The 23,121-nt window shown below is 43.5% G+C and overlaps 1 protein-coding gene across 14 annotated transcripts in view; it reads left to right on the forward strand.

The window, feature by feature from the left end:
- Positions 1–23,121, forward strand: part of LOC140195219 (calcium/calmodulin-dependent protein kinase type II delta chain) — a 580,639-nt gene that overhangs the window by 512,978 nt on the left and 44,540 nt on the right. For 5 of the 14 annotated variants that reach the window (XM_072253184.1, XM_072253187.1, XM_072253183.1 and 2 more), the window contains exons 14-16: positions 1,848–1,907; positions 2,454–2,498; positions 5,283–5,331. In XM_072253184.1, coding sequence (XP_072109285.1) covers positions 1,848–1,907; positions 2,454–2,498; positions 5,283–5,331 — 154 coding nt within the window. The remainder of the gene's footprint in view (positions 1–1,847; positions 1,908–2,453; positions 2,499–5,282; positions 5,332–23,121) is intronic. The other 9 variants (XM_072253194.1, XM_072253197.1, XM_072253192.1 and 6 more) reach the window with 2 other exon arrangements.

Here is a 23,121-nt window from a genome sequence, read left to right on the forward strand (position 1 = left end):
ATGCCTCTGTAATTCTCTTTACTCCACTGCAATTCTAATACATCTGACTTAATGTTCTCCTTCTCTGTCTGCCAAGAGTTCCTTTACCTTAAGCTGCCTAATCAAAACTGGTTCATTACATAACACCCAATCTAGAATTGCCTTTTCCCTAGTGAGCTCAACTATAAGCTGCTCTAAAAAACCATTTCGATGGCATTCTACAAATTCCCTCTCTTGGGATCCAGCGCCAACCTGATTTTCCTAATCTGGCTGAATATTGAAGTCTCACATGACTATCGTAACATATCCTTTATTTAATGCCTTTTGTCATTTATCTCCCACGTCCTGGCTGTGCTTCGTCCTACTAAACTGTGATGCAGCTGGATGAGATACTTTCTGTGGTGATCTATAAAATGAGTGATGCTAATTTTTCCTTGCCTTTTTCCCACAAGGATTTGCCTGAAATTAAGTCATTACTTGTTCACCTTCACACATTTTTCAATAACATTGATGGGCTGCAACCTGCTAGAAAATGCCAATAACTTTACAACATACTGCCGGCAAATCTCCTTGTAAGTGTCATCAACTTTGAATTTTTGCATGAACACAGCTTGTGGAGCCCACTGACAGAGCATGAATTTGTTTCAGGGTCACTGCTTAACGTGTACTAGGTTAGATATACACAGTAACAGCAAATGATGCATTTCATTAGCAAAGAATTGGTTATATTATTGTCACATGTACTGAACTACAGTGAAGAGCTTGTCTTGCATACTGTTCTTACTGATCAGATCATTACACAGTGTATTGAGGTAGAACAAGGTAAATCAATAACAATGCAGTACAGGTAGATAATAAAGCACAGGATAAATTCACAACAAAATAGATTGTAAGGTGTATAATGTCTATCTTATTGCACTGAAACCATTTAATAGTGTAGATGCTGTCCCTGAGGCTGGCGGTACATGCATTCAGGCTTTTGTATCTTCTGCCCAGTGGAAGAGGAGAGAAGTAGACATAGCTTAGAGGGTGATTCTGAATTGAATAATTAAATATCTTTTATTTTAAGTATTCCAACTTTTTTTGAATGCCACATGAACATTTTTAATTGTTGAGAGCATTCAGAACTTTGTGAGTTTGACAGCCAGCTAAGCCAGGAGGCGTGACTCAGCTAGCTATCAAAATGTGTTATTCTGCTGTTTAATCAATGGACCCTGAATTAGCCCTCTCATATCCTAGCGTTACACCACAGAAGTCTCCGCTTCCAACGGGGTTTTAGGATTTACACAATACTGAAAACATGTGGATTTACAGCCAAAATTACTTGCCCTGTGCAAATATGGCGTGATTTGGCTTTTTATTTCTCTGTTGTTGTTGTTGATGGAATGTAGAATGTATTTTTATTCATGTGTTGATGAAACTTAATGGTTAAAAGATACAGTTAGTTAGCTTGTAAAGACAATGTGTTGCCTCTAGCACAATCACATACCAACAGCAGCAATGGATTATCAAAGCTGCTAAAGAGTTCTGGTATAAAATAGCCCTAGCTGAATTAGAACTGTGTGTGTTCTGATTGGAACCTTTGGTTATTTCATACAATTGTACTGTTGATTATATTTTTATGTATATAGTGTGTTACATAATGTTTCTTAAACCTTGCACTGAATCAAAAGTATAACTGTACAATTTTTCTTCTGTCCTTTCTGCAAATTCGGACATTGGATATTAGATGTAATATCTTAGGAAGTCTTGAAGTCCACGTTATTTCCCAACAGATGTTTATTTCAGATCAGTTGTAACATGGTCCAATATACCGTGGAGAATTTATTTTTGAGGCTTACGCATTTTCTGTTTTAACTTACCTGCAGATAAACAACAAAGCCAACGTAGTAACCAGCCCAAAAGAACCCATACCTACCCCAGCACTGGTATACCTTGATTCCTTTTTCTATTTGTTTTTTACCATTTGCTTTTGGAGGTACTATGTAATCTTTTTCAAAATGTGCCTCTGTTCTGTTATGTGAAACAACACATTTACAGCTCTTTATCATAACAATGAACATGGTCATTCCTATTATTCTGCATGTCATAGTGCCAGGCTATTGCCTGCCTGCATATTGCTCTTAGCTCCTCTACTGATGTCAGCTACTATACCCAAAGGTGGACTGCTCTAAATTTAGCAAAACAAAGCTTCGACTTCAGGGAGCTAACAGAAATGCTGGTAGGCAGTTTAAGAAATTGCATGCTGCTACTGTAGGTGATAAGGCCATTTCCTACAGGATGCCAAGCAGTAGTTGCTGATAGTAATAGAAACCCATTTCTAATTTTGATTTTTTTGCTAATTGTGTTTAAGACTTTTTTTCACATGATGGTAGTAAAACTGCTTTGGCCTCTCATTCCTCTAGTTGGCTCTTAAACATTTTGATCGCTGAAGATAACCATGACCAATGAGAGTTTTCTTTTATCTTGCTCAGGAGCCCCAAACTACTGTAATCCACAATCCTGCTGATGGAAATAAGGTATTCCAAGATGCATTCACTGCTTAAGCATTTCAGCACTTGCTTCATCAAAGTGCATAGTATAAGATGTAATCAATATCTACAAACATTTGTAATATTTGATGGGATTTGTTATACGGATCAAACAAAGACCTTTGTTATAAAGAGGAACTGGAGTACACTGATGTTGGCTTGCACAAATTCTTCAGCTTCTGCTATTTGTGATGTGATTTCCTGTTTTTTGTTAGGGAGGGGAATGCATGGACCATTTGAAAAGCATTCAGTGTTCTTTATGCGTCTTCAATACACTTCATCTTGATAGAAATATGGGTGTAATGTTTATTAGCATGCTATGTTATGGTGTATGGCTGCATGCATGAGTGAAGGAAACATCTGCTTATTGAAAACTGCAGCCATTTTGTTTGGCTGTGTTGTAAACAGCATTAGCCACAGAACATATTATTGGTCCTTGATGCTAATGCTTTGCCATTCTTTGGACAGTTGATATCATGTGGTTTTGGACCCATTTTAATTCTGTTTTTGAGGAGTCATTTACTGGTGATGCAAATTTATTGTAAATCGCACGATTTTCAAAGAAAAAGATATAAAGTGTAAGAATCAGCTATTTAAAGCTAAAATTTGAATGTGCCTATTGTACAGAACTGATTCTATTTCTGAAAGTTCTTGCAACTTATCTAAATGCATAGGTAGTTTTTGTTATGTTCTGTACTTCCAAAAGCTAATTGGGAAAAAAAACATGGGAGCCACAAATTTCTTTTTCTTTTGTGAGGCACTCACATATGATGTGACCTGTACCATTCACATACTTTTACATATAACCCATAATGAATTATGTAAACAAACAAAGAATGTTTCAACACACACACATACACACACACACACACACACACACACTTGTAAATTTAAAATTTTCCCATTCAGGCCTAGAGATTTAATCACTGTGGAGGATTTCTTGCTCTTGTGGGATATTGTCTTTCCTGACAAGGGGGCATCACTCTGCTTGGCAGGTGGAATTTGTGGTTCTGAAACAATTTCAGGTTTTGTGGCCTCCTCCGTAGTGGTTGTAGTAGTTGGCTCTGGGTCGACAGGAAGTGATTCTGACAGCTCTGGACAAGTTAGAGCTAATATTTTCATTTTGACCATGCCTAGATAACTGGTTCCTCCAATATTATAGCTCTCAGCTTGGATGGTACAACAACTCTCAACCCCCACATAAGGCAATCCCCATCAAGTGTAGTGTATTTAAAATCTGAGTGATATTGTTTGATTAAGCTTTCTTTGTTTACATAATTCATTATGGGTTATATGTAAGAAGCACATGACTGGTATATGTCCACGCTATGACATCTTGTCTGTGCCTCAGTAAAGTAAAAGAAATTACGCACAGGCATCCCAGCTCCCATGTTTTTTTTTGATTAGTTCTGGAGTTACAAAACATAAGTTTTAATAGCAGAAAATCTATTTTGTCATTTGTAGTTCTAAAAAGGTTTTAAAATCTCATTCATATTTATAATACCCACAAAATGCCTGTTATTGGTTGCCAGTTGCATTAGAACTTCTGTGGCTAAGGCAAGAAATCATAAATTTGTGTTTATTATTTCCTGACTTTGTTGAAGAATGTACATTTTTTGTCAGTAACTGCATGTTTCTTGGTTATATCTTGGGAAGCATGTATTGTATCAGGTGAAACTTTTGTCTATTTATGGTGGTAAGTCCTGCTGGCTTCTGTTTCTTTCTGCTTGTGGTATCTCGACGAGCCACCAGCTATGATCTGTTCCTCCAGTTACCAACTAGGTGCATCATCTGGGTATATCAGCACTCATTATTCTTCATTTTACATATGTCTTGGCAAAAGCCTCTGCCGTTTGGTATGGTGACAACAATATCTATTATGAACTCTATCGATTGTTTAAAAATATTAATATATCTAATTAAAATATATAAAGCATCTTTGTTCAGTATCAATTTCTCTATGAACATAGTAAGATTTTACTAAGAACTGGTCAATAAAGTTTTCAAATACATTTACCTAGTATAAATAGTAGTCTGTATCATAACAACCCAATGTTATTTGCCAAATCTTGTTTGTCGGGGTAGCTGCCTATTGAATCAATCAAGTGAGAAAAGTGAAAACAAAGTAATTTGAAGGCTGGCCTGCTGCATGTAAAGCAGTTGCATTCTGGCTAAGCCCAAAGATTTGAACAATATCAATTGGTATTGACTTTGAGGAGATTCACAGGGTCATTATAAATTAACAGCTCATACTAAACCACAGAGCTGCATCATGTTATTAGGGAGATGACCATGTAAAGTTTAAAGGGAGAATTAAAGGAGAGAAGCAACATAGAATTTTCAAGCTGCATTGAAGAGACAAGATTGGATGATCATGGATATCTTTGGTTTTCGTACAAAAGGAGATTATAGAGAAGGGAATGGGAGGATTTTGAAAATAACATTGAATATTTTAAAAGGAATGGTTGACTCACAGATTCTAGGAAGGTTAACTAGCATGGAATGTGAGTGACCAGGTCATTGGCAGCATTAAGCCAGAAAAGGGCATCAGAGGTTTGAATAGGTGAGTACAGAATAGAATAAGGAGTGCATTTGAATAACAACTTCTGATATAACAGAGCTGGTGGGCTACTGATGAAATTGTTAAATATTTCTTCCATCTTACTTCCTCTTTGCATCTGTGTTCTTAGTGTTGTGTTGCACTGTTTGAATCAATTCTTCAGTACCTGTATGCACATAATCACTGTGTATCTGCATGTGTTTTCCTCGTAGGAATCCTCAGAAAGCACCAACACAACCATTGAAGATGAAGATGTGAAAGGTAAACAAAATAAAGTATAATTTTAATACAATTGAATGGAACATAGTTTCAAATCTATATTGTTTTGCAATTGACATAACTGTAATAATTTTGCAGTGTATCAGCAAACAGGCTCATTCAAAGCTGCAAACATTATAGATAGATAGATATACCTTATTGATCCTGAGGGAAATTGGGTTTTGTTACAGCCGCACCAACCAAGAATAGAGTATAAATATAGCAATACAAAAACCACAAACAATCAGACAACAAAATGCAAACTATGCCAGATGGAAAAAAGTCCAGGACCAGTCTATTGGCTCAGGGTGTCTGACCCTCCACGGGAGGAGCTGCAAGTTTGGTGGCCACAGGCAGAAACGACCTCCCGTTATGAAGCAGGGTTTAGTGTCTGAGATCAGTTTAAGCCCAGAAGTTGGATTTTACCGGTATCCTAAGCATGGTGTGCATGTAGTGTTAATTCCAACGCCCCCCCCCGCCAATACGACAAAGGCAATGTTGTGCACTACAAGTAGCATTATAATGCCCTACACCAAGCATCATTTGTTAAAATGGGAACTATGTAGCTCTCAGTGGGAATAGTCTCAACTGGCATGTGGCAAACCATCAAAAGCATTTGGAAAAGCAGCAAACACGAAATGCTAGAGGAACTCAGAAGGCCAAGTAGCATCTATGGAAAAGAGTACAGTCAATGTTTCAGACCGAGACTCTGAAGGACAGAGGGCCTTGGCCCAAAACGACAACTGTACTCTTTTCCATAGAAGCTGCCTGGCCTGCTGAGTTCCCCCAGCATTTTGTGTGTTTTTCTTGGATTTCCAGCACCTGCAGATTTTTTTCTTGTTTGTAGCTACAAAATTGTCTAAGTAACAGAGAACAATAGAGTTGAAAGTTTGTTTTGGACGAAAAAGGATGGGGGTCTACTGTGGAATTCTCCAAGGATCAGTATTATGTCCATTGATTTTAGTTCATAGAGCATATAACAGTACAACATAGGAATAGGCCTTTTGACACATGATATTATGTCAAGCGAATTATACTAGTAATTAAATGTTTAACTAAACAACAATTTTCAAAATAAACTTATTTTCGAAGTACATATATTGCACCATATACAACTGCAAAGTTTGTTTTCTCACAGGCATACTCTATAGATCCAGTACCCTAATGAATGACCCCATCAGCTGGGCAGACAACCAGAGTGCAAAAGACAACAAACTGTGCAAATATAAAAAAAAATACATAAATAAGCAATAAATATTGAGAACATGAGATGAAGAGTCCTTGAAAGTGAGTCCAGAGGTTGTAGGAACATTTCAAAGATGGGGCAAGTGAAGTTGAGTGAAATGATCCCTTTTGGTTGAAGAGTCTAATGGTTGAGGGGTAATAACTGTTCCTGAACCTGGTGGTGAGAGTCCTGAGGCTCCTGTACCTCCTTCCTGATGGGAACAGTGAGAAGAGAGCATGGCCTGGGTTGTGGGAGTCCCTGATGATGGATGCTGCTTTCCTGCAACAACATTCTGAGCAGATGAACTCAATGGAGGGGAGGGCTTTTCCTGTAACAACTGGGCTGTATCCACTACTTTTTGTAGGCATTGGTGTTTCCATTACAGGCTGTGATGCAGCCAGTTAATGTACTCTCCACTACACATCTACAGAAGTTTGTCGAAGTTTTAGATGTCATACTGAATCTTTGCAAATTCCTAAGGAAGTAAAGACGCTGCTGTGCTTTCTTCGTAATTGTACTTGCGTGCTGAGCCCAGGACAGATACTTTGAAATGATAACACGGAGGAATTTAAAGTTGCCGACCCTCTCCACCTCTGATCCTCCGATGACGACTGGCTCATGAACCTCTGGTTTCCTCCTCCTGAAGTCAATAATCAGCTCCTTGGTCTTGCTGACACTGATGTAAAAGGTCGTTGTTGTGGCAGCACTCCAACATATTTTCAATTTCTCCAACATACTGATAGGTCACCACCATTGATCCGGCCTACAACAGCGGTGTTGTCAGTAAACTTGAATGTGACATTGGAGCTGTGCTTTGTCACAGCCCCAGTGTAAAGCAAATAGAGCATGAAGCTACTAGAGTAGGGGGCGAGACACGAAGCGACTAGTGCAGGGGCTGGACACGAAGCGACTGGAGCAGGGGGCTGGACATGAAGCGACTAGAGCAGGGGGCTGGACACGAAGCGACTGGAGCAGGGGGCTAGGCATGAAGCAACTGGAGCAGGGGGCTAGACACGAAGCTACCAGAGCAGGGGGCGAGGCACGAAGCGACTAAAGCAGAGGCTGAGACACGAAGCGACTAGAGCAGAGGCTGGACACGAAGCAACTGGAGCAGGGGGCTGGACACGGAGCTACTAGAGCGGGGGCGAGACACGAAGCGACTAGAGCAGGGGGCTAGACATGAAGCGACTGGAGCAGGGGGCTAGACATGAAGCTACTAGAGCAGGGGGCTGGACACGAAGTGACTGGAGCAGGGGACTAGGCATGAAGTGACTAGAGCAGGGGGCGAGACGAAGCGACTAGAGCAGGGGGCTGGACACGAAGCTACTGGAGCAGGGGGCTGGACGCGAAGCGACTAGAGCAGGGGGCTGGACATGAAGCTACTGAAGCAGGGGGCTAGACACAAAGCGACTAGAGCAGGGGGCTAGACACGAAGCGACTGGAGCAGGGGGCTAGACACGAAGCGACTAGAGCAGGGGGCTAGACACGAAGCGACTGGAGCAGGGGGCTAGACACAAAGCGACTGGAGCAGGGGGCTGGACACGAAGCGACTAGAGCAGGGGGCTGGACACGAAGCTACTGGAGCAGGGGGCTGGACACGAAGCAACTAGAGCAGGGGGCTGGACACGAAGCAACTGGAGCAGGGGACTGGACACGAAGCTACTGGAGCAGGGAGCTGGACACGAAGCAACTGGAGCAGGGGACTGGACACGAAGCGACTAGAGCGGGGGTGAGACACGAAGCTACTAGAGCAGGGGGCTGGACACGAAGCGACTAGAGCGGGGGCTAGACACGAAGCTATTAGAGCAGGGGGCGAGACACGAAGCGACTAGAGCAGGGGGCGAGACACAAAGCGACTAGAGCAGGGGGCTGGACGCGAAGCGACTGGAGCAGGGGGCTGGACGCGAAGCGACTGGAGCAGGGGGTGAGACATGAAGCGCCTAGAGCAGGGTCTAGGCATGGAGCGACTAGAGCAGGGGCTAAACACGAAGCGACTAGAGCAGGGGGCTGGACGCGAAGCGACTGGAGCAGGGGGCTGGACGCGAAGCGACTGGAGCAGGGGGCTGGACACGAAGCGACTGGAGCAGGGGGCTGGACGCGAAGCGACTGGAGCAGGGGGTGAGACATGAAGCGCCTAGAGCAGGGTCTAGGCATGGAGCGACTAGAGCAGGGGTGAGACACGAAGCGAATAGAGCAGGGGGCTAGACACGAAGCGAATAGAGCAGGGGGCTAAACACGAAGCGACTAGAGCAGGGGGCTGGACGCGAAGCGACTGGAGCAGGGGGTGAGACATGAAGCGCCTAGAGCAGGGTCTAGGCATGGAGCGACTAGAGCAGGGGTGAGACACGAAGCGAATAGAGCAGGGGGCTAGACATGAAGCGAATAGAGCAGGGGGCTAAACACGAAGCGACTAGAGCAGGGGGCTGGACGCGAAGCGACTCTGTGGCCTGCAGTCAACAAATGACACAGTGCTAAACTGAACAGAACGTTCCCAGGTTGTACCAGACTGAACGGAACATTCCCAGGTTGTACCAAAGTGAAGGGAACGTTCCCAGATTGTGCCAGACTGAACGGAACATTCTCAGGTCGTGCAAAATTCAACGGAACATTCTCAGATTGCTTGGAGGCTGTGCTGTGTTTTATTTAATATTCTGTGTTATTTGCTTTTCTGCCATTTGTGTGATTTGTTCTTTTTTCACATGAAACCCCCTTTTCCTCTGGGCGTCTCTAGAAAACCAACTCGTTAGCCCCTTGCTAACAGCCACTGGATTCTGTGGTGATAAACCCACCTTTCTCCGGCTTCGTACGTCTAGAGTGTATACAACTTTGTTCCGCAAAATCCGTGAGTTTGGGCTGTCTCACCCACCAAACCCTGGTTTGTGTGAATGCTGTGTGATTTACTACCCCCAGCAAGAAATAACAGATCATACTCTACATACAATTGTAAAGAAGTACATTTCAGAATGTTAATTTAAGCAAACAGCTATTAAATAAAAGAAAGAAAAAAAACAAAAACACCATAAGACCATAAGACAAAGGAGCAGAAGTCATTCGGCCCTTCGAGTCTGCTCCGCCATTTTATCATGAGGGGATCCATTCTCCCATTTAGTCCCAGTCCCCTGCCTTCTCACCATAACCTTTGATGCCCTGGCTACTCAGATACCTATCAATCTCTGCCTTAAATACACCCAGTGACTTGGCCTCCACTGCTGCCCGTGGCAACAAATTCCATAGATCACCACCCTCTGACTAAAAAAATTTCTTCGCATTTCTCTTCTGAATGGGCGCCCTTCAATCCTTAAGCCATGCCCTCTCGTACTAGACTCGCCCCACCATGGGAAACAACTTTGCCACATCCACTCTGTCCATGCCTTTCAACATTCGAAATGTTTCTAAGAGGTCTCCCCTCATTCTTCTAAACTCCAAGGAATACAATCCAAGAGCAGACAAACGTTCCTCATATGTTAACCCTCTCATTCCCAGAATCATTCTAGCGAGTAGGGTAAAGGAAAACCCCAAGGCATTCTTCAATTATGTGAAGAAAAAAAGGATGACAGGAGTGAAGGTAGGACCGATTAGAGATAAAGGTGGGAAGATGTGCCTGGAGGCTGTGGAAGTGAGCGAGGTCCTCAATGAATACTTCTGTTCGGTATTCACCAATGAGAGGGAAATTGATGATGATGAGGACAATATGAGTGAGGTTGATGTTCTGGAGCATGTTGATATTAAGGGAGAGGAGGTGTTGGAGTTGTTAAAATACATGAGGACAGATAAGTCCCTGGGGCCTGATGGAATATTCCCCAGGCTGCTCCACGAGGCGAGAGAAGAGATTGCTGAGCCTCTGGCTAGGACCTTTATGTCCTCGTTGTCCACGGGAATGGTACCAGAGGATTGGAGGGAAGCGAATGTTGTTCCCTTGTTCAGAAAAGGTAGTAGGGATAGTCCGGGTAATTATAGACCGGTGAGCCTTACGTCTGTGGTGGGAAAGCTGTTGGAAAAGATTCTTAGAGATAAGATCTATAGGCATTTAGAGAATCATGGTCTGATCAGGGACAGTCAGCATGGCTTTGTGAAGGGCAGATCGTGTCTAACAAGCCTGATAGAGTTCTTTGAGGAGGTTACCAGGCATATAGATGAGGGTAGTGCAGTGGATGTGATCTATATGGATTTTAGTAAGGCATTTGACAAGGTTCCACACGGTAGGCTTATTCAGAAAGTTAGAAGGCATGGGATGCAGGGAACTTTGGCCAGGTGGATTCAGAATGGCTTGCCTGCAGAAGGCAGAGGGTGGTGGTGGAGGGAGTACATTCAGATTGGAGGATTGTGACTAGTGGTGTCCCACAAGGATCTGTTCTGGGACCTCTACTTTTCGTGATTTTTATTAACGACCTGGATGTGGGGGTAGAAGGGTGGGTTGACAAGTTTGCAGACGACACAAAGGTTGGTGGTGTTGTAGATAGTGTAGAAGATTGTCAAAGATTGCAGAGAGACATTGATAGGATGCAGAAGTAGGCTGAGAAGTGGCAGACGGAATTCAACCCGGAGAAGTGTGAGGTGGTACACTTTGGAAGGACAAACTCCAAGGCAGAGTACAAAGTAAATGGCAGGATACTTGGTAGTGTGGAGGAGCAGAGGGATCTCGGAGTACATGTCCACAGATCCCTGAAAGTTGCCTCACAGGTGGATAGGGTAGTTATGAAAGCTAACACCCCATAAGCTTTCTTAAGTTGAGGGATAGAGTTTAAGAGTCGCGATGTAATGATGCAGCTCTGTAAAACTCTGGTTAGGCCACACTTGGAGTATTGTGTCCAGTTCTGGTCACCTCACTATAGGAAGGATGTGGAAGCATTGGAAGGGGTACAGTGGAGATTTGCCAGGATGCTGCCTGTTTTAGAAAGTATGCATTATGATCAGAGATTAAGGGAGCTAGGGCTTTACTCTTTGGAGAGAAGGAAGATGAGAGGAGACATGATAGAGGTGTACAAGATAATAAGAGGAATAGATAGAGTGCATAGCCAGCGCCTCTTCCCCAGGGCACCACTGCTCAATACAAGAGGACATGGCTTTAAGGTAAGGGGTGGGAAGTTCAAGGGGGATATTAGAGGAAGGTTTTTTACTCAGAAGTGGTTGGTGTGTGGAATGCACTGCCTGAGTCAGTGGTGGAGGCAGATACACTAGTGAAGTTTAAGAGACTACTAGACAGGTATATGGAGGAATCTAAGGTGGGCCGAAGGGCCTGTACTGTGCTGTACTATTCTATGTCCTATGTTCTATGAATCTTCTCTGTACCCTCTCCAACGTCAGCAAATCCTTTCTTAAATAAGGAGACCAAAACTGCCCACAGTACTCCAAGTGAGGTCTCACCAGCGCCTTATAGTGCCTCAACATCGCATCCCTGCTCCTATGCTCTGTTCCTCTAGAAATGAATGCCAACATTGCATTTGCCTTCTTCACCACCGACTCATCCTGGAGGTTAACCTTAAGGGTATCCTGTATGAGGGCTCCCAAGTCCCGTTGCATCTCAGAACTTTGAATTCTTTCCTCATTTAAATAATAGTCTGCCCGTTTATTTCTTCTGCCAAAGTGCATAACCATACACTTTCCAACATTGTATTTCATTTGCCATTTCTTTGCCCATTCTTCCAATCTATCCAAGTCTCTCTGCAGACTCTCCGTTTCCTCAGCACTACCGGCCTCTCCACCTATCTTCATATTATCAGCAAACTTAGCCACAAAGCCATCTATTCCATAATCCAAATTGTTGATGTACAATGTAAAAAGAAGCGGCCCCAACACGGACCCCTGTGCAACACCACTGGTAACCGGCAGCCAACCAGAATAGGATCCCTTTATTCCCACTCTCTGTTTCCTGCCAATCAGCCAACGCTCTATCCACGTATGTAACTTTCCCATAATTCCGTGGGCTCTTATCTTGTTAAAGTAGCCTCATGTGTGACACCTTGTCAAAGGCCTTCTGAAAACCCAAATATACAACATCTACTACATCTCCCTTGTCTAGCCTACTTGTAATTTCCTCAAAAAATTGTAATAGGTTTGTCAGGCAGGATTTTCTTTTATGGAATCCATGCTGAGTTCTGCATATCTTGTCATATACCTCCAGGTACTCTGTAACCTCATCCTTGACAATCGACTCCAACAACTTCCCAACCACCAACGTCAAGCTAACAGGTCTATAATTTCCTTTTTGCTTCCTTGCCCCCTTCTTAAATAGCAGAGTGACATTTACAATCTTCCAGTCCAATGGAACCATGCCAGAATCTATCGACTTTTGAAAGATCATCGCTAATGCCTCCGCAATCTCCACAGCTACTTCCGTCAGAACACGCGGGTGCATTCCATCTGGTCCGGGAGATTTATCTACCTTTAGACTATCCAGCTTCCTGAGTACTTTCTCTGTCGTAATTGTGACTGCGCACTCTTCTCTTCCCTGCCACCCTTGGGTGTCCGGTATACTGCTGATGTCTTCCTCAGTGAAGACTGATGCAAAATACTCATTATAATTCCTCTGCCATCTCCTTATCTCCCATTACAATTTCTCCAGCATCATTTTCTATCGGTCCTATATCTACTCTCACCTGTCTTTTACTCTTTATATACTTGAAAAAGCTTTTAGTATCCTCTTTGATATTATTTGCTAGCTTCCTTTCATAGTTAATCTTTTCCCTCTTAATGACTTTCTTAGTTTCCTTTTGTAAGCTTTTAAACACTTCCCAATCCTCTATCTTCCCACTAATTTTTGCTTCCTTGTACACCCTCTCCTTTGCTTTAACTTTGGCTTTGACTTCTCTTGTCAACCACGGTTGCATCCTTTTTCCATTCGAAAATATCTTCTTTTTTGGAATTTCCCTGTCTTGCACCTTCCTCACTTCTCGCATAAACTCCAGCCACTGCTGCTCTGCCGTCTTTCCCGCCAGTGTCCCTTTCCAGTCAACTTTGGCCAGTTCCTCTCTCATGCCACTGTAATTTCCTTTATTCCACTGAAATACCGACACATCAGATTTCGGCTTCTCCTTTTCACATTTCACAGTGAACTCAATCATGTTATGATCACTGCCTCCTAAGGGTTCCTTCACCTCAATCTCTCTAATCACCTCCGGTTCATTACACAATACCCAATCCCCTCGTGGGCTCAACAACAAGTTGTTCTAAAAAGCCATCTCGCAGACATTCTACAAATTCTCTCTCTTAAGATCCAGTGCCGACCTGGTTTTCCCAATCCACTCGCATGTTAAAATCCCCCACAATTATCATAACATTGCCCTTCTGACAAGCCTTTTCTATTTCCAGTTGTAATTTGTAGTCCACATCACTGCAGCTGTTTGGAGGCCTATAAAAACTGCCGTCAGGGTCTTTTTACCTCTGCGATTTCTTAGCTCAACCCATAAAGATTCTGCACGTTCCGATCCTATATCACCCCTTTGTAATGATCTAATATCATTTCTTACCAATAAAGCCACGCCTCCCCCTCTGCCTACCTTCCTATCCTTCCGATACACCGTGTATCCTTGGACATTCAGCTCCCAGAGACATGCATCCTTTAGCCAGGTCTCAGTGATGGCCACAATATCATACCTGCCAATCTGTAGCTGTACGACAAGATCATCCACCTTATTCCTTATGCTGCGTGCATTTAAATATAACACCTTAAGACCAGTATTTGGTACTTTTCGCTTTGATTTCACTGCAACTTTATTGCACTGCAACTCATCCCAATGGCTACACATTTCCCCCATCACCTGCCTGTCTTTCCTGACATCTTTACTGTTCACTATCTTAGATCTATTTCTGTTTTCCCCTTCCTCCGCTCGATCATTCCGATTCCCATCCCCCTGCCAAATTAGTTTAAACCCTCCCTAACAGGTCTATTAAACTTTCCCGCCAGGATATTGGTCCCCTTCGGGTTCAGGTGTAACCTGTCCTTTTTGAACAGGTCATACTTCCCCAAGAAGAGATCCCAATTATCCAAGAATCTGAAGTCCTGCCCCCTACACCAGTCCCTCAGCCACGCATTCATCTGCCTGATCCTACTATTCTTGCCCTCTCTAGCACGTGGCACAGGTAGCAATCCCGAGATTACTACCCTGGAGGTCCTGCTTCTCAGCTTCCTTCCTAACTCCCAGAAATCTCTCTTCAGGGCCTCCTCCTTTGACCTATCTATGTCATTGGTACCAACATGTACCAAGACAACTGGCTGCTCACCCTCCCCCTTCAGAATATTCTGGACCTGATCCGAGATATCCCGTACCCTGGGACTTGGAACTTGGCACCTACACCCATTACTCTTGAACAGTCAAATGTGTACTTAAGTTGGATCTCATCTTGAACTTGTCGGTCGCTCATGCACTGGACTCTCAGTCTGCATGAAAACACACATCACCTGTTATTTGAAATCCACTTCAAACAAGTGGGTCTCCTGCAGGAGTATTGGTCCTCCCTCCTCGAAGCCATTCATCAGCACAAAGCACCTTGTGCAACAGAAGTGGCATCCTCAGCCATCTTTTTTTGTGTCTTCTCCCAGATCTGGACAACAAAGACCTCTCCCCGCCCCCCAATTCTACCATCCTGATTGGCTGACAGCACATTCCTAAGTTGAATAACAAGCATCGTATCTCAACTCAAACCCAAGCAAGCTGAAAGCAGAACAGACTGCCCCTACAGAATGGCTAAAATGAAATATCTACAGCATCGCAGTAAAAATCCTAACCAGTGCATTATATGTGCATTGGGTGTATGGTGTTTTCTTTGACCAGGTTCTATGGTGTTCCTTTCTTTTTGCCGCTGTCTGTGGGAAGACAAATATCAGGGTTTAAACTACATACACACTTTGAATCTTTGTGGAGGGAATATTGTAAACCCCAGTTAATTCGGATTGGCAAGTTAGGGAATCAAGGATTCAATTGCACAAGGACAAATTGAGGCCAAGGTCTTGAAGTTAATTGATTACTTTTAAAGGGATGGTAGTATTAAACACTGAGCTATGTTTGATAAAGAACATACAGATGTGTGCATCTTTGCTGTCCAGATGTTCTAGAGCTGAAGGACGAGCCAATGAGATGGCATCTGCTGTGGACCTGTCGTTCCGTTAGGCAAATTAGAGCGGAGTGAAATAAATTCTCAGGCAGGAGTTAATATGCTTCCTGGTTAACCTCTCAAAAACTTCATAACCAAGTGCTACTGGTCATTGAGGCAGATTATAGCATTCTTGTGAGGCACTGTTATAAGTGAAGCCAGCTTAATGCAGGTGGCTACTTTAGACTGCCAAAGTGAGGAGTTTAAAATCTCAGTGAATACTCCAGCCAGTTGATTAGCACAGGTCTTTAATATTTGGTCATATACCCCACCTGGGCCAGATGTTTTCCATGGATTCACCCTCTGAAAGGATACTTGCACTTCTGCTTTGATCCTGAAATCACAGGATTGTCAGAGCTGTGGGAGTCTATGATTGTTTTTTTCGTGTTTTGGAGGTCAAAGTGAGCCTAGAAGGCATTGAGCTCATCTGGAAGCAAAGCCCTGTTGTCACCTAACTTGCTTGATTTTAGAAACATAGAATATAGGTGCAGGAGTAGGCCATTCGGCCCTTCGAGCCTGCACCACCACTCAGTATGATCATGGCTGATCATCCAACTCTGAACCCTGTACCAGCCTTCCCTCCATATCCCATGATTCCTTTAGCCACAAGGGCCATATCTAACTCCCTCTTAAATATAGCCAATGAACTGGCCTCAACTGTTACCTGTAGCAGAGAATTCCACAGATTCACCACTCTCCGTGTGAAGAAGTTTTTCCTAATCTCAGTCCTAAAAGGCTTCCCCTTTATCCTCAAACTGTGACCCCTCGTTCTGGACTTCCTCAGCATCGGGAACAATCTTCCTGCATCTAGCCTGTCCAATCCCTTTAGGATTTTATACGTTTCAATAAGATCCCCCCTCAATCTTCTAAATTCCAACGAATATAAGCCTAGTCGATCCAGTCCTTCATCATCTGAAAGTCCTTCCATCCCAGGAATCAATCTGGTGAACCTTCTTTGTACTCCCTCTATGGCAAGGATGTCTTTCTTCAGATTAGGGGACCAAAACTGCACACAATATTCCAGGTGTGATCTCACTAAGGCCTTGTACAACTGCAGTAGCACCTCCCTGCTCCTGTACTCGAATCCTCTTGCTATGAATGCTAGCATACCATTCGCCTTTTTCACCGCCTGCTGTACCTGCATGCCCACTTTCAATGACTGGTGTATAATAACACCCAAGTCTCGTTGCAACTCCCCTTTTCCTAATCGGCCACCATTCAAATAAGGGTCTCGGCCTGAAACGTCAACTGCACCTCTTCCTAGAGATGCTGCCTGGCCTGCTGCGTTCACCAGCAACTTTGATGTGTGTTGCTTGAATTTCCAGCATCTGCAGAATTCCTGTTGTTTGCATTCAAATAATAATCTGTTTTCCTGTTTTTGCCACCAAAGTGGATAACCTCATATTTATCCACATTAAATTGCATCTGCCATGAATTTGCCCACTCACTTAACCTATCCAAGTCACCCTGCATCCTCCTAGCATCCTCCTCACAGCTAACACTGCCGCCCAGCTTTGTGTCATCCACAAACTTGGAGATGCTGCATTTAATTCCCTCATCCAAGTCATTAATATATATTGTAAACAACTGGGGTTCCAGCAACACACATCAAAGTTGCTGGTGAACGCAGCAGGCCAGGCAGCATCTGTAGGAAGAGGTGCAGTCGACGTTTCAAGCCAAGACCCTTCGTCAGGGTTCCAGCACTGAGCCTTGCGGTACCCCACTAGTCACTGCTTGCCATTCTGAAAGGGTCCCGTTTATTCCCGCTCTTTGCTTCCTGTCTGCCAACCAATTCTGTATCCACATCAATACCTTACCCCCAATTCCGTGTGCTTTAAGTTTGCACACTAATCTCCTGTATGGGACCTTGTCAAAAGCCTTTTGAAAATCCAAATATACCACATCCACTGGTTCTCCCCTATCCACTCTACTAGTTACATCCTCAAAAAATTCTATGAGATTCGTCAGACATGATTTTCCTTTCACAAATCCATGCTGACTTTGTACGATGATTTCACCGCTTTCCAAATGTACTGTTATCACATCTTTGATAACTGACTCTAGCATTTTCCCCACCACCAATGTTAGGCTAACCGGTTTATAATTCCCCTGTTTTTCTCTCCCTGCTTTTTTAAAAAGTAGGGTTACATTAGCCACCCTCCAATCCTCAGGAACTATCAAATTATCACTAATGCATCCACTATTTCTTGGGCTACTTCTTTAAGCACTCTAGGATGCAGACCATCTGGCCCTGGGGATTTATCTGCCTTTAATCCCTTCAATTTACCTAACACCACTTCCCTACTAACATGTATTTCCCTCAGTTCCTCCATCTCACTGGACCCTCTGTCCCCTACTATTTCCGGAAGATTATTTATGTTTTCCTTAGTGAAGACAGAACCAAAGTAGCTTTTCAATCGGTCTGCCATATCCTTGCTCCCCATAATCAATTCACCTTTTTCTGTCTGTAGGGGACCTACATTTGTCTTAACCAATCTTTTTCTTTTCACATATCTATAAAAGCTTTTACAGTCAGTTTTTATGTTCCATGCCAGTTTTCTCTCATAATCTTTTTTCCCTTTCCTAATTAAGCCCTTTGTCCTTCTCTGCTGGACTCTGAATTTTTCCCAGTCCTCATGTGAGCCACTTTCTCTGGCTAATTTGTATGCTTCTTCTTTGGAATTGATACTATCCCTAATTTCCCTTGTCAGCCACGGGTGCACTACCTTCCCTGATTTGTTCTTTTGCCAAACTGGGATGAAAAATCGTAGTTCATCCATGCAACCTTTAAATGCTTGCCATTGCATATCCACCGTCAACCCTTTAAGTGTCATTTGCCAGTCTATCTTAGCTAATTCACGTCTCATACCTTCAAAGTTACCCTTCTTTAAGTTCAGAACCTTTGTTTCTGAATTAACTATGTCACTCTCCATCTTAATGAAGAATTCCACCATATTATGGACACTCTTACCCAACGGGCCTCTCACGACAAGATTGCTAATTAACCCTTCCTCATTGCTCAATACCCAGTCTAAAATAGCGTGCTGTCTAGTTGTTTCCTCGATATGTTGGTTCAGAAAACCATCCCACATACATTCCAAGAAATCCTCTTCCTCAGCATCCTTACCAATTTGGTTCACCCAATCTATATGTAGATTGAGGTCACCCATTATAATTGCTGTTCCTTTATTGCATGCATTTCTAACTTCCTGTTTAATGCTATCCCCAACCTCACTACTACTGTTAGGTGGCCCATACACAACTTCCACCAGCGTTTTCTGCCCCTTAGTGTTATGCAGCTCTACACATATCGATTCCACATCCTCCCGGCTAATGTCCTTCCTTTCTATTGTGTTAATCTCCTCTCTAACCAGCAATGCTACCCTACCTCCTTTTCTTTCATGTCTATCCCTCCTGAATATTGAATATCCCTGAATGTTGAGCTCCCATCCTTGGTCACCCTGGAGCCATGTCTCTGTGATCCCAAATATATCATATTTATTAATAACAATCTGCACTTTTAATTCATCCACCTTGTTACGAATGCTCCATGCATTGACACACAAAGCCTTCAGGCTTGCTTTTACAACACTCTTAGCCCTTATACAATTATGTTGAAAAGTGGCCCATTTTGATTTTTACCCTGGATTTGCCACCCTGCCACTTTTACTTTTCACCTTACTACTTTTTGCTTCTACCCTCATTTTACACCCCTCTGTCTCTCTGCACTTGTTCCCATCCCCCTGTTGTGAACTATCCTCCTCTCTCCTAGTCCCTTTAATTTGATTCCCACCCCCCCAACCATTCTAGTTTAAAGTCACCTCAGTAGCCCTCGCAAATCTCCCTGCCAGGATATTGGTCCCCCTAGGATTCCAGTGTAACCTGTCCTTTTTGTACAGGTCACACCTGCACCAAAAGAGGTTCCAATGATCTAAAAACTTGAATCCCTGCCCCCTGCTCCAATCCCTCAGCCATGCATTTATCCTCCAACTCATTGCACTCCTACTCTCACTGTCGCGTGGCACAGGCAGTAATCCCGAGATTACTACCTTTGCGGTCCTTTTTCTCAACTCCCTTCCTAGCTCCCTATATTCTCCTTTCAGGACCTGTTCCCTTTTCCTACCTATGTCATTGGTACCTATATGTACCACAACCTCTGGCTCCTCACCCTCCCACTTCAGCATATCTTGGATGCGATCAGAAGTATCCTGGACCCTGGCACCAGGGAGGCAAACTACCATCCGGGTCTCTTGACTGCGTCCACAGAATCGCCTGTCTGACCCCCTTACTATTGAGTCCCTTATGACAACTGCCCTCCTCTTCATTTCCCTACCCTTCTGAGCTACAGGGCCGGACTCTGTGCTGGAGGCACGGCCACTGTCACTTCCCCCAGGTAAGCTGTCCCCCTCAACAGTACTCAAACAGGAGTACCTATTGTTAAGGGGTACAGCCACCGGGGTACCCCTGACTCTTCCCCTTCCCCCTCCTAACCATGACCCACTTGTCTGCCTCCCGTGGCCCTTCTGTGACCACCTGCCTGTAACTCCTATCAACTCCTCACTCTTCCTGACCAGACGAAGTTCATCGAGCTGCAGCTCCAGTTCCCTAACGCGGTCCCTTAGGAGCTGCATCTCAGCGCACCTGGCGCAGATGTGGACGTCCGGACGTTTCCTTTATAAGAGATGATAGCATTCAAGCCCAGCCACAACTGTCAAGCGTTCTTCATTGCTTCAAGTTTAGTCCAGAATTGCCACTTCACCCGTGAGATGGCTTCCTGTAGATTCTACCTGGAATTCTTGTAACGTTATTGGTTGTTAGACTGATCTAGCCCTTAGTAGATTGCAAATCCCATGGTTTTGTCCAGGACATTTATTTGGAGAAGATTCCAAATGATTTTGCGGGGGGGGGGGAGGAGACACTCATCAACAACTATTTTTATAAAGCCCATGACAACCTTGTATTCATTCAGAATGCTTGCACAGCCCAGACGACTGACTGACAGTAATCCCATAGCCACTGCTCTGCCTCCTGTGGCCACCTCTTTGTTGACCTTGTCTCACAAGTCTTGCTCTTTAGCATCTGCCTGTATGCAGGTAGAACGACAGCCAAGTGATCAGATTTCCTGAAATGTGTTCTGGGCATGGATCGGTAGGCATTCCTTATCTTCGTAAAACAGTGGTCTTGTGATGTTGGGAACTCTGTATGCTAATTCGTTCTGCCTACATGATGTCGTTATCCCTCTGTTCTCTGCACATCCATGAGCCTGCCTAAAGGCTGATTTATACTTCTGCGTTAACTGGACGCCGTAACCTACGCAAGTGGCCTACGCGCATTGTCAACATTTATACTTGTGCGTTGGTGTGTTTGTGTCGCTCAGCAATTCGCGCACGTCACACATGCGCACTCGCCTGCCCGCGCAAGTCTTCATGGTCATGGTAGTCTCGGGGTAAACAAGACGCGAGTGTCTTTTTTCGTGCAAAATGTGTCCTCCATAATTTCAGAGGTCCGTAAAGCTTTATGGAAAGCATTGCAGCCAGAGTTCCTTCCCTGCCCTTCAGTCGCCCAATGGGAAGCTATTGCAAGCGTAGGATGACATGCGATGCTACCAAGCGGACCAATCACAGCTGCTGCAGTCTGTGTTGCCCCGACGCGCGGTTACATTTTGGGAGAGCTGCGCGTCACAGCAACGCAAGCTCTCACGTAGGGTTGGGCGTTGGCTTTGCGTAGGGTTTGCAGCGACGCAGACCTTACGGCGACGCGTTGACACAGAAGTATAAATCAGCCTTAAGAATGCCCCTATTATGTTTACCTTGACCACCACCTTTAGCAGTTCATTCTGAGCACCCAACTCTTGTCCCACACATATGCTTTGAAAATAACCCCCTCTCACCGTAAATGCATCCTTAATTGTATGTCTTCTAGTGTTAGGATTTTGATCCTGGTAGAAGGTACCAAATGTTTACTTCATTTGGATCTCTCATAACCTTATACACCCTGTCAGATCTCCCCTTGTCCTCTGTTGCTCCAGAGAAAACAGTCCATATTTGTCCAACCTCTCGTAGCACATGCAGGTCAGGCAACATCTATGGAAACTAGTATAGTCGACGTTTCGGATCGAGACCCTTCATCAGGATCCTGATGAAGGGCGTCAGCCCAAAATGTCAACTGTAATCTTATCCATAGGTGTTGCCTAACCTGCTGTGTTCCTCCAGCATTTTGTGTGTGCTGCTTTAACTTCCATCTGCCGTTTTTCCTTCCATATCTGCAATAGATGTCTCTATACCTCTACCATTTGGCAATCTTCTACACCAACCAATCTCAGTCATTTTGATAGGTGTGGGGCACAATTTTCGCATTTGGCAATAATGTAAAAATTGGAGCTCTTGTGAACTGAAAGAAAATAGTAATTTATAGTAATAGTAACATGTCAGAAGACAGACAATATATTGATCAATATTGTGAGAGGACTTGACTATAACAGTAATTATGTCATATTGAAATTGAAAAAGGCCCAGGTGAGACTGGAGAATATTGAGCACAGGTTGGTCTTCCCTAGCTGAAGATGGGTGTACTTGAAATAGATGAACTGCAGCAAAGATTCTTCAGACTGATTTTTGGAACTAGATTTGTCCTTTATGTAGAGTTTAGGCTGACTATTGTCTCGAGTTTGACAGAATGATCTTCAATAAGGTTCAAGAATTCTTACAGAGCTTGATAGGGGTAATGTCTCCCCTGACTGGGCTATCTACAACAAGTGGCCTGTCCAAAAGGAAGGAGCTGAGAGTTCAGGATGGATAAGAAAACTGTCTTCATCCAGAGGATAATGACTGTTTGGAATTCCCTGTCTAAGAAGTCTGTGGAAGCATCTTACCGAGTATTTACAAGATAGAGGTCTACAGATTTATTTTTGATATTAAAGAAATCAAGGGATTAGTGCAGAAAAGGTAGAAGATTAACCCTGAACATTGAATGACAGTTCAATCTCACAGGGACAAATAGTTAGTTCCTCCATATGATCCTTATTTTTCAACTTAATAGTGGAAGCTACTCTATTCAATTATAGAATTTAAAAGGAAGCACTTAATAAATTAGCAAAGTTTGCCGATGACACAAAATTAGTGGGTGGGGGGGGCTGATAACATTCAGGCAGCAGAATCAATACAATTAGATCTAAACAAAATCCAAATGTGAGCAGATAAATGGTAGATGAAATTTAATGTAACTAAATGTAAAGTATTACATACAGGGAGTAGAAATATTAGATATAAATATACAATGGGGGGTCTTGAGTTAGAAAGTGCCCTGTATGAGAAGGATCAACATCTAGACAATACACAGAAGTGATTAGGAAGGCTCATAGAATGTTGGGCTATATCAGAATCAGGTTTATTATCACTGGCATGTAACTTGAAATTTGCTAACTTAGCAGCAGCAGTTCAATGCAATACATAATCTAGCAGAGAAAAAAAATAGAATAA

This window comes from Mobula birostris, chromosome 3 (assembly GCF_030028105.1).
Source record: "Mobula birostris isolate sMobBir1 chromosome 3, sMobBir1.hap1, whole genome shotgun sequence".
NCBI classification, from domain to species: domain Eukaryota; kingdom Metazoa; phylum Chordata; class Chondrichthyes; order Myliobatiformes; family Myliobatidae; genus Mobula; species Mobula birostris.